Source organism: Canis lupus, chromosome 1 (genome assembly GCF_011100685.1).
Source record: "Canis lupus familiaris isolate Mischka breed German Shepherd chromosome 1, alternate assembly UU_Cfam_GSD_1.0, whole genome shotgun sequence".
NCBI classification, from domain to species: Eukaryota; Metazoa; Chordata; class Mammalia; order Carnivora; family Canidae; genus Canis; species Canis lupus.
The window spans coordinates 56,380,106-56,392,364 of record NC_049222.1 but is presented as its reverse complement, the minus strand read 5'-3'; the positions used below and the strand labels follow the sequence as shown (position 1 = coordinate 56,392,364).

The window sequence follows — 12,259 nt, the reverse complement described above, 5'->3', positions numbered from 1 at the left end:
CAGACTTTTCCATCCTCCCTGTAGGGAACAGGGGACCTCCTCCCTGGTGCTGGAAGGAGGTAACCGAGCCCAAGGGGCCAGGCTGGTGGGGCCACAGCTCGGGGCGGGGAGTGTAGAGAGAATGGCTGCGTCTCCATGCATGGTGGGCAGACCCCAGGGCAGAGAGGGACAGAAAACAGAGACAGAGAGATAGAAAGTAAGAGACCAAGACACCAAAAGCATTAGAGACCGAGGGAGACGAGAGACAGCAGAGATTAACGTTTAACTCTACCTTTGCTTTGCGAATTGAATTATTTTGCCATTTTTTTGCTAAATGTGGGGGTTAGATAAGAAGAGCAAGGATGAGATTTCGGGGGGAAGGGCTGACGTGCCAAGTTGCCCCAGAAGGAAGGAGGGATGCAGGGGTTGCATGGGTGCTGGCCCATCCCTGGAGGCATCCTCCCTGCCCAACCGCCCCTCCTGAGGCAGGGATCACACACACGGTGCAGGAGGGAGGCCTGCTGGGAAAGGTCCTCGGCTGAGCGTGACCACTGGCTGACCTGGGGCTGGCCCCGGGCTCCAGGAGGCTGCTCACCCCCCTCCCCTGTCCCAGGATGTGGGCTCCACCTGCCCCCAGTGTGCTCCACCTGCCCCGAGGACACGGCCTCGAGATGGAGATGTGGTGTGAGCCCAGGAGGACTGCATCTGATTGAGCGTCTTACAAACGTTTCCGATCTGGCAGGAGGGCAGAGATCTATGCTTCCTGCCATCACCCAGGACGAGCCTCCCTTGCCACCTGCCCCACTGGAGGGGCTCGTCCCTGCTGGTCCCCCCTGCACCCTATGTGTAGGGTCGCTGTGGGATCTCACCCCTGATTCTGCAGGACAGGGGCTGCCCCATCTGAGCATCCCACACCTGCTCCAGCTGCAGTGTGTGGGTGCACAGCCTTCTGAGGGACACAGACCAGATGCCAGGGCCCCTCATCACCCAGGCCACAGCCCAGGACCCCTGGAGCCCAGGGGCAGCCCCCTCCGACCCAGCAGCAAGTGGTAGGGCTACCGGCTACTGGCTTCCCACAGGGATGAGGATGCAGGCTCCCTGCAGCCTATAAACAAGCCCCAGCTCTGACGAGGTCCAGGCAGGTGAAGGGACACCCCGGGACAGCAGGCGTGACTGTCCTCCTGATGGCCCCCAGAAACAGTCCATGGGCCACTGCAGCCACAGCAGGAGAGCAGAAAGGAAAGAGCCTGACATGGGCCCGTAACATCTTCTCTGAACTTCCTTGAGAGTTTTGGGAACAAAGTAATGTGAGTGGTTTCCAAGCCTGGTGCCGGTGAGGGGTCAGTGGGAGTCCAGGGGGATGGGGCTCCCCTAGGGCCTCATGGAGGGGGGGGGCTCGATGTGCTGCACATCTGATCTTGCAGGGGAAGAGCCATCGTAAACTCGGCATGTTTGAGAACCTCCGCCCTGGAGCACATCGTCCACCATGCGGACTTGGCAGGAAGGTAAAATCCGCTCACTGAGCCAGCGGGTCCTGCAGCGGCGGCAGCCAGGGCCAGTCCACTCCGCTCCGGGGCCTCTCCGAGCCACTCCTGCACCCCAACATCACAGTGCTCCTGCCCGCTAGCTGAGTACCCGCCTGGCATTTCACACGCTCGTCCCAGACTTGCAGGGCTGCTGCCAGACACATCGGAGAAAATGTGTCCCTGTGTCCTAATTCCCGGATTGAGCATCGCTGCATCAGGACTCAAAGCTTCAAAACTGGAGAGTTGAATGCGGTGCCTGAACACAAAGCAGCAGCAGCCCGTGGGGTCCTTTCGCTGTCGAGGTGGCCGAGGCTTTGCCGGTGGTCGGACCCCAAAGCCCACCCAGGAGCCCCCCCAGAGCCAGAGCCAGGCTGCTCTTGGGCTCCCTCCTGTGGCGGATGCTGGGCCGTGGACGTGCAGCCTGCACACCAGCAGGGCCGAGAGGGGCTGGGACGCCAGGGGTGCCACAGACCGGATCCGGATCCGTGGCTCCACCTGGATTATATCTCTGAATGAAAAGAATTATCCATCTGCGGCAACTCCCTCCAAAAGATAAATCTTTTAAGAATGAAGAACTGATTATCACGAGTGCATATCTGCAGATCCAGCAAAGCTACAACTTAGCCAACGTGTATATTCAGGTCAGAGCTGTTACTCACTTTCCTTACCCTGCGGCGTCTGCAGAAATCTAAAATATATACACCCACGACATATATATAGCTTCTTGGCAGGGATGTCTCGGGGACAAATGAGATACGATCGTAAGAGCACAGAAAGCTGGCTCTCTCTGTTTTAAGAGAGAAAGATTCAGAGTGTCAAAACAATTTATTATATCACACAGAACTCCTAATCCCGTGTCCCAGAGGCAATCATCCCGATGCTTAGAACACTCCACGTTTCCAGGAGATACCCCATGCACAAGGTGCGAGAATAGGGTGTGGAACACCGGGTCTGTTGGCAGCTGGTTGAATGACCTCGTTCACAAAGTGTCAATTATGGGATTAGCACAAGCTCTTCGGAGTAAGGTTTACAGGAACAAGTACTTGAGAGCCCCACGTGGTGTTTTACTGATTTTAAGTCATCGATTCCAGGGGTCGGGAGGTGGGGAATGGGAATCTCCCGGGGCTTTTTCCCTAGAACAGTGAATCAATGCAGCAAATGAACATGAGCCCTGTGTCTCACCTCCTAGCCTGTCCCTCAGGTGTATGGGGGTCAATAGCCCTGTTGCAGGATGACAGAGGAGTGTGCAACAAATTTGCATGAGCCAGAGGGGTAGTCCCAATCTGGGATAAGGGAGATCAGGATGTAAGTCCAGTTTTAATTGGAATAACTTATTCCACTTACAAATGGTGGGCGGGAAGCAACGACAGGGGACACTGGCTTAACAGAATCTCAAATTTAGAAAGTTACATAGAAAAGTGAGCCGAACACCCACAAGCACCCACCATGAGTGCCTCTTTCAAGTTATGCTTTGCTGCTGAATGACCAACTGCTTCTGCGATCTTGTATCTAGACTGACAGCGACATTCCTAAATGGATACTGATCAACTGGAGCTCAAAAGGGAGCCTGTTTAGAAGGGCCCTGGGAGCCTCAGGCCCTAAGGACCCGTAGAAGGGAAAAGAACAGACCCAGAGAAAGGCTCAGCGGATGCCTCAGGCACGTGGACAACTCCCTTTATCTTCAGATAATCTTCAGGTACTGTCAGATATCTGGCTGGAGAGAGAGCCCAGGCCAGAGAAGCAAGGGGTCCCGGCAGGAGGAAGGCATCGTGCCTCCAGAAGACCTAGTCATCTCCTCTAACACCTACATGAGTGGCCCATGGAAAAGGGGTGATGTAAATTCTTGTTGATTTGGCCACAGATGAATTTTTAAAGATTGCATGATTGATTCTCAGACTGCATTAAAACCAAACTCCTCCCAGAGTTCCTATAGGTCCAAGAGAATCCCGCTGATGACAAATTGTGTTCCCCGATGAATAGCATGAGAGCAGGGCACCATGATGTTTGTATTATCCCTCTTCTCAATGTTTACAACTTTATGTGTGTCTGTTTCCCAAAGATGAAAGACTCTCTGGCCATGATGTCCTAACACTCAGTTGGCTCTACAGGAGACAGGGGCCTCTTCCTTTTTTCTTCTCCTCTTGCCTCCTACAGATGGCATGTCCTCGGGCGGCAGCCATGCCTGGTACCTGGCCCAGGGGAAGGCGTGGGGGGTTGAGCCATGCCCCGTGTAGAGCTCGGTCTGGACAGCTGTGCTGCTGGCCTGGTTTGGCTCAGGCGTCTCGCAGGGAAGAATGTAACAGTTTATTCGAGCACTTAACATGATGGATCTCTGAGCAGAAAGTAGGATGGGAAGGCATGACATACATTTTTACCCTGTCCCAAAGGTAATGGCAAATCACAGAAGAGTGTCTGCCCCAGTGGGGGATGAGCTATCTGGAGCCCTACCCCAGTTGGCCGGGAACACCCACAGAATCATTTAGGGGACCGTCTCAACACTGCCAGCCACATAGAATGGCAGGACACTGACTTCTTGTTTCCAAAGATCAATTTTTTAAACTAATTTTAAATATACTTTTAAAAAAATGTGTGATTCCACACACCTAGGTCCTCTGTGGAATGAATCAAAACACCACCAAAAACAAACGACACACTAAATGCTGCTCTGAAACCTTCATTCAAATCTCACAAGTCATTTTTAAAGTTACAGGCATTCATGGAATTTATCATCTTTTGTAATTTCCATTTCACGTTTCCAAGTGGTTGGCTCCTCTCCATGAGGCGACGGGACCCTATGAAGGCTTTACTCTGATTGGTGTCTAATGCGTGGAGGTAAAGCTGCGAGGGTGTCTCTGTGATCATTTTGGTATTTGTGTTATGGGACAGCTGGGGGCAGGGTAGGAGAATGCAAGTCTGTGACAGGTGTGTGGGAAGAGGCTACCCATGTGCAAGGAGCTGACCAGAGACAGCGGCCAGATACCTGAAGAGAGGGCAGGTCTCCCTTCAGTTCTTCTCAAGACAGTTCCAAAAAAGTAGTGAGAAAAGAGCAGAGAGAGAGGTAATGGCACCAGATGGAAAAGGATGGGGCCTGCAATTAGATCTGGGCTGTGGGGCCACAGCGCCCAAGCACTCACAGTCCTGGCACAACCACAGGGAGTCTTGGGGAGAGGCACCGGCCAGACCCCAGAGGTAAGTGAGGTCATGACAAACTGAGCCACACTGAAGCTGAGGGGGTTCCCTCAGAAATTAGAACCCTCGGTTGGCCCACTCAGCGATGCACTTCCCATCACCCCTCAGCGTGTGTGTACACTTTTCTCAGCCACTGTTCGCTGAGGCACAAAAACACAGCCCCCTCTGAAGAAAGGGATCCACTGCTTGCTGGTCTGAAAGCCCTCACTGTCGGGGGCAGACACAAGAGCCAAAAAACCTCCTCCTCAGGCTCCATGGGGCACTGTGCCCTCCCCACCACCCAGAGCGGACTGGGGGCTGAGCCCCCCCAGGACATCAGCCTTCACTGGGAGTGTCCACGAGAGCCCCCTTCACAGCATAGCCTTGACATCATCCTGGAGTGCCCTGGTCTGGTCCAGGGAGAAGTCTGTCATTGGGTCTGCCTGTTGAGGGCTGGGAGGGGATGGAGCAAGCTGCGGGAAGTCACACAGGCCCCCCCTAATCCTAGGAAGGAAGTCGGCCATCTAGGACACAGCATCTCATAGGTAGGACGGATGCCTTTGTTTCCAGCACCTGGATTCCTGATCAGAGTATAAGACAGATGCACAGAACCCCGCTCGGGCAAGGGTGGCCTGGGTGCTACGGCACTGTTTTGCCGACAAACCGAAGAACTTGTTCTTTAAGAAGTGACTGAAGTCTAACAAATTTGAGAACATTCAGCATGGAATGGGCCTCATGGCCTGGGCCACACTAAAGTGTTCTGAACCCGTGATCAAACACACCACAGATTATTGTGTTTACCTAAAACTCTTCATGCTTTCTGAAACTTCATTATTATCGGGAGAGACGTTGCCAGCAACCTCAAACCTTAAAAGTTGGCTTACCCGCCCTCCCCGTAAAAAAAAAAAAAAAAAAAAAAAAAAATCTGGCCGAGACGTTGGGGCTTGCTAATGGATGGGTCAGTAACAGGATGCTGGGGATACAGTGACAGCGGTGGCCCACCCCCTACAGCACGCCCACCGCCAGGGCAGAACAAGGAGAGGGGACACACCAGTGCTCCCAGGGGGGCAGGGGGGGGGGCAGAAGCTCAGAGGCCGCTGCTCGCACACAAACAACGGCCGCATTAATGCTGGGTGTCTTGGTGATGGAAGCATAGGGGATCCGCTGTGATTTGGGCAGAAGGAGAAGACAGAGAGACCACCAGGGAAAAGAAAGTAAAACAAGGGAAAACACGTCCCGAAGGAAGGAAGAATTTACTTACTGTACGGACATTTCACCTTGTCTTAAGTGCCAGCTTCATGGGTTACAGGCCGCATTATGTCATACACAATAAAATCTGCACATAATTGTGGTTTTAGTAGTCATTCTGAGACGGCCCTCATGTCAAGACTTCTAATTAAATTTAGGCCAGATATTACAGTACCCAATCTTTCATTTATAATTTCTTTTTTTTTTAATTCTGACAATATAAATGCATTAACATTTTGCTTGGCTCCAATTTTTTGTGTGTGCTTTATTATGAATATTTGCTCTCTGATTTTCAGCCTGAGATGACCAAACCACATAAGACAGTCTCTTATTAATACTTCCAGAATAATTTCTTCTCAGTCCATATGAAATGACGATTTTATTTTCTCAATTCTTGCCTCTCACGGGCTTCAGTTAAAGATATTCAACGTACTGAGTGTTATTCAAACTCTAAGCTCAAGTATTAATATTATATTAATAATATATATTAATATATATTATTAATATAATAACTCAAGTATTAATAGTGGGATCCCACCCCATTACAGACACCATCGATTGGCAAAATGAAAAGGGACCGTTCTAGTTTTCTATAAATGAGCTCAGAATGTTATTTCTTGTTGTTTCTTTTTTAATTTCAAAATCCCACTAGAAATCCATTATTTTCAGTCCATGTCTGGTATTTGGAGAATGCCATAATTTTAATTAAAAAATACATAGGTGTTGGGACACCTGGGTGGCTCAGCAGTTGGGTGCCTACCTTCGGCTCAGGTTGTGATCCCAGGATCTGGGATCGAGTCTCGAATCGGGCTACCTGCAAGGAGCCCGCTCCTCCCTCTGCCTATGTCTCTGCCTCTCTCTGTGTGTCTCTCATGAATAAATAAATAAATCTTAAAAAAAAAAATACATAGGTGTTACCCTGCTCTGTATCCCAGCATTTTGCTAATCCTTTTTTTTTTTTTTTTTTTTTTTTTTTAGCATTCTGCTAATCCTAATAACAGCTCCAATCCTAAAATCCTGGAGGGTCATGAAGGCTTATTTTGATCCCAAATTACCTAGAAATCTGCTCTGTTCTAAGCCCTTGTCACATGCCCATTTACTGCCCAATTTACTGCCTTCAGTCGCTTATAGTTTTATTTACGGTCTTGATTCCAAATCAAAGTTAAAGCGGCCCTCCAGATGTTGGGGTTCAGTCACCGTGTACGACTAGGTTGGACACTGTCCATTGTGTTTACTGTCTTCCTCCCCAACCACCTCTGGCCGGCCTTCTGCTGACGGCCTTCCCGGAGCATCACATGTGCTCACGGCATTTGTGGTGGGAGAAGAAACACCCAGAATCACTGCCTATAACATCTGACCCTGAGGGAGCACAGCACCAAAACCATGTGGTGCACATTTCACCCCCCGACGGCCCAGAGATGCAGGAGCATTTTGGTGCCCATGTTCCAGTAACAGTGATACCAGCCCCTCTCACAGGCGTGTTAATGAGGAAATATTTTAAAATTTATGTATGAGCAAACACTCTTTCCGTTTCCCTCCTTTTCTTCCAAAGCAAAAGAACTCACAGAGGGGCAGAAAACAGCCGTTTGGACTCTGTTCCTACACGTCCCCCCCCCCATACACCAGTGAGTCCTGAGCACGCTCCCTCCCCAGTGTGGAGGTGGGAGGGAAAGACTCTGGGGAATCACCAAGTCCCTGAAGGGGACACTGACCTTAGTGCAGGAACACCCATCCCTCAAAGCAAGGAAAACAAATTCAGGTTGAATTTGGAAACGGCTAGGCCAGCTCAGCGTCCAGGGGCAGTTCCCTTGGCTCTCGAACGTGGTGCCACAGAACCTGTGTGGATGGCTGGTTGTGAGCGTTACGGGAACAGCACACACGAAGTGCCCCAAGCAGAGTGTGTAGCGCTGAGAGACAGCCCGTGCTCACAACCAAGTCCTGGATGCGAACCGAAGGCAGCGGCATCCACTGGTCACAAGAAAAGGCAGGATGTCTGCATGCTGAGGATGGACAAAATACCATTCAGTCAGTTCTAAGAGGAATCCGTGGGCTCCACCCCAAATACCCTGGGAAGGGGATCAGGGAACATCGTTCTTCACTGGCCCTGAAGAAAACATTCAGGTGCAGGTTTACTGCCAGCGTGCCAAACCCACACAACTACACCTGTGACAAAGTAAAAGCATGGTGATCACAGCTGTTGCACCCTTTAGAGAATAGAATTAAGTGTACCCAGATGGCTTCTCCTACAAATTATTCCAGTCTCGCCATTCACGGAAATAAAAAGAGGGGTTCCTGGGTGACTCAGTTGGTAAAGTGTCAGAGTCAGCTTGAGATTCTTTCCCCCTCCCCCTCTCTCCCCCATGCCCCTCCCCCTGCTGTCTCAAATAATAAATATTTTTTTTAATTTTTTTTTTAAAAAAAGAAGTAAAAAGAAAAAAAGCCAAGCACTCCCACAAAAAAAAAAGACATGATCTGGCCTTTGAATGTCTCTACTTCTTAAAGGAAGAAATAGATGTGGACCCCATTAAGGAGGATCAAACGCACTTAACAACACCATCTGTTGATTAGCAATAACCCCGAAGTCTGATTGATGACCATGCAAAGCCAAGAAAAAGTCATAAGGAAAACACAAAGGGCCTTGTGGTGCCATTTCTAAAGAATGGCTCTGGTTGGAAAAAAAGAAAAAAAAAAGATAATTATCAAGCAAAGCAGATTCTCTTAGTCTTGAACACAAAGTAGTAGCGGTGATCAAACCCAGGGACACTCTGACAGCACTGCCCCCAGACAAAGAGCATTTGGTGTCAGGGGCGAGGAAGGCAGGTGTCGTTCTGGGAAGCCAGGCGTGACAGGCTTCTGACCCACAGAGGTGGAGGAATATCCGTGTTTCTAGGGGAGAACAGAAGATGGGATAGAAGGAGGCAGAGAGAAATCTCCGTCCAGCCCTGCACGACCTACCTCAGCTAAGCACATGGACACACCAACAGCAAAGCGGCGTGCTCTAAGCATCTGTGAAAGGTGACAGCACCATGAAACCAATCCCCTCACACCTGAGGGACACAGCAATGTAGCTGGTGATTATAGGATTTAAAACTACCTCATAGAGACCAATGGCAAGGGTGCCATCAAAAATAACATTAATTGGAGAACTAACACATACCAGGCATATTAAAAGCCTGATCTGTGATCCTCACAGCGTGCTAAGCAGATATGCCCACTTCACTGATCAGGAACCTGGAGATTAAGAAAGTTAAGTAATGCAGCTAGAGTCGATCACACATCCAGAGTCGCCACTCCCAGGCTCCCGTGGGCTGATGCTGCCTCTCTGATTTATTAAAGATCAGATGTAATTCTCAGAGAAGAAACAAAAGATCCCCAAATACTAAGAAGTGATCTGAAGAGAGATGATCACCGCAGAAGATCCAGCACATCTAACATTCCCTCGTGACCCCTCAGCCAACTTGTTGAATTCCCAGATTGTGGGAAGACTATGCCAAAATATTTTAGGGCTTTCAAATTTTCTTCTGGATGCAAAAGCATCATGATTGCATTTGCAAATGTAGATTTAAGGCAAGGGTCTTCTGGGAGAGTGCAGTGAGGGGCTCTGCTCTGCACTGGAATCCCCGGGGGCAGCCAGGAAAGCCACAGAGCCTCCATCCCAAGCAAAGGAAGGACAAGAGTTCCAGAGTAAATGTTAAACAGAAGAGTGGTGGGGAGGGAAGAGATGAGAACCTGCAGGGATCTAATCACTGAGCATCTCGCTTCTGCTTTTCCAGGGAGGAACCAACAGACCCAGGTGCCCCCGGAGCGCAGGCACACGGGAGTCTACCTTTCACACCTTCAGAACACCCATGGCAAGGATGAAAAAGCTGTCACGACAGCTCTGGGAGAAAATGCCAGTGTCGTATTTCCAGAATCCGTCTGTTGCTCTGTGGCCTTCAATGCTCAGCGGGCGGGAGGAGTCTGTTGTATGGATGCGCGTGTACCTGTGCACAGGTACTAGGAGCACGGACGCACAGAAATACACACGGGAAGTAGCGTCTGATGGCCCCTCTGGGGGAGAAAAGTTCTGTAGGACAGCTGAGCCTGTGCAAACCTCGGTAGAGCTTCCAGGGAGCGGTTTCTAATCTACAAGTCATTTGCAAGACACAAGGCAGGGACCCAAGGACGGCTCCAGAAGAATTTTAGGTATGAACAGTGAACTCACTAACTTCTTTCCCCCTCATACTGCTTGGGGGAAAAAAAATAAGGCTCACAGGACTGCTTCAAATTTGCTGAAAAGCAGAACCGGACCACAGCTCCTTTCAAACGTTAGGTATTCTCGATACAATAAACCCCTTCAGGACCAGTCCCACCACTTAAAGGCATCTCTCCACCAGAGGTGTTCTCTCTACCTTCGTGTTTTCTCAAGCACTTGTTCAAAAACACATTTAAGTGGAATGTTTTCATTTCTGCAGATTGCATTAATTATGGGTTTGCAAACACTGCAAGCCCACGAGGTCTGCCCCAACTGGGGGCTGCAGACACCCGGCCCAGGCCGGCGGCCGGTGGCTTGGCTCGCGCCCTGCACATAGCTCCAGGCTTGGCCCCGCGCGCCGCCGGCCCCGGGGCTGTTGCAGAGAAGTTTCAGCTAAGAAAGAAAAACACGCAGCGGTCAACCACGGTGACCCACGCGCTCGGGCGCGCGCTTGCCTGCGCGCAGCACCGGGACCAGGAGGGGACCCGGGAGAGGGGGCCGCAGGGCACGGAGACGCCTCGACTGCTGCCTGCTGGCACGAGGGAAATAGTGTGTAATGCCATCTGCTTCCCCCCGGGCTCACTTGGGGAGGGTCCCTGGGACCCGCAGGCGAACCAAAGGGGGCTCTCGGGAGCAGCGCACGGGGCTAGCGGCTTCTCCACCCGGGGGCGCAGGTCCGCGCTGTGCCCACGGAGGTCGGGGTGATGGAGGGACGCGAGGCCGAGCGCGCTCCAGGCCGCAGGGACAGCAGCCGGTGGGCGACCGTGTCCCCAGCCTGCTGTCCGCGCCGCCGCCGGCCCTTCCCACCCGTCCGCCGGAGGCGCAGGACCCCGAGAGCACCCCCACGCGGAGGCGAGACCCCAGGAGCCCACGCAGCCGCCTGGGGACGCGCCCGGGCCCCACCTGCCGCGACCCCGTTGGCGGTCCCCGAGGGTCACCTGCTTCCCGCGCTCGGGCGCGCGCAGGCCGAGGACGGGCAGGCGGGGGCGGGGGCCGGGGCGGGGGCCGGGGCCGGGGGCCAGGTCCCCGCGGGACTCACCGTGAGCGCCGAGAACTTCTGCGCGGGCGCGGGCGGCAGCAGCCCGGCGAGCAGGGGCAGCCAGCAGAGCTGCGGGAGCAGCATGGTGACGCGCGCCCGCGGCGGCCCGAGCCGGGTGCTCCGCGGCGGTCCTCGCCCCGCGCTCCAGCAGCCGCCCTCTCACCCGGCGGCCCTCGGCCCTCCGCTGCGGAGCCGCTCCGCCGGCTGCTGTCAAGTAACTGCAGGACTTCCCGGATCCTCCCCCTGCGCGCGCTCCCTCCCTCCCCTCGCCAGCCCCACCCCCGCGCCGCCGCCGCCGCCGCCGCCGCCGCCGCCGCCGCCGCCGCCGCGCCCCGCTCGGCTCCGCTCGGCCGGGGGCGCCCCGGGCGCGGGTCTGCGGAGCGGGAGGTGGAGAGGGGCCCTGGGGCCGCGCCGCCCAGCAGAGCTGCGCGCGCACACGCATGCACACGCATGCACACGCATGCACACACACGCACATGCACACACGCGCGCGCGCGCCCCAGGAGGGTCCCAGGCACCACCACAAGATGCGCTGCGCCCTCCTGGTGTCCCAGGGCACCGACCCCCTGGGCGCAGGACCTGCCCTGTGGTTCACCCACGGCTCTCACACCTGGGTCAGCCCCCAAGGGTTGTCCTCGACCTGCAGGTTCCGTGGCTGCCGCATCCAGGCCAGAATGTCGCCTCTCAAATTTGCTGATTGATTAGCTGGATTTCCAGCAAAAGAAGCGTACCAGCACCACAAGGGCCAGAAAATTCACAGGGGGCTGCGTGCCTCTGCCCCCCCCCCTTTTTTTTTTTTTTTTTTTTTAGCAGAACAATGCACTTAGGGGCGAGTTGTGAACTAGAGATACTGGGTCAGCCCGCAGTGACAAGGGTCAAGTCTGGCGGGAATGTGGCTGCTTCTAGAGCAGCTCTGTCAAGGCGTTCAGGTGTTTACGCCGGGAGCACAGTGGTTGTAGGGGGTGCAAACTTCTTGGTGGGGACTGGTTGGAAACCAAGAGAATTTTGCACACCCAGACTCTGGATAGTATCCATCGCAGACGACATTGCTGAAATAGTTTAGCC

General features: G+C 53.2%; 1 protein-coding gene across 1 annotated transcript in view; it reads right to left on the bottom strand.

Annotated features, from left to right (window-relative positions):
• The window catches only part of SMOC2 (SPARC related modular calcium binding 2), a 158,482-nt gene extending 147,110 nt beyond the window's left edge, over nt 1-11,372 (bottom strand). Inside the window, exon 1 of the mRNA NM_001177803.1 lies at nt 11,195-11,372. Within this exon, the coding sequence (NP_001171274.1) occupies nt 11,195-11,278 (84 nt within the window). The 5' untranslated portion in view covers nt 11,279-11,372. The remainder of the gene's footprint in view (nt 1-11,194) is intronic.
• Nucleotides 11,373-12,259: the final 887 nt, after the last annotated feature.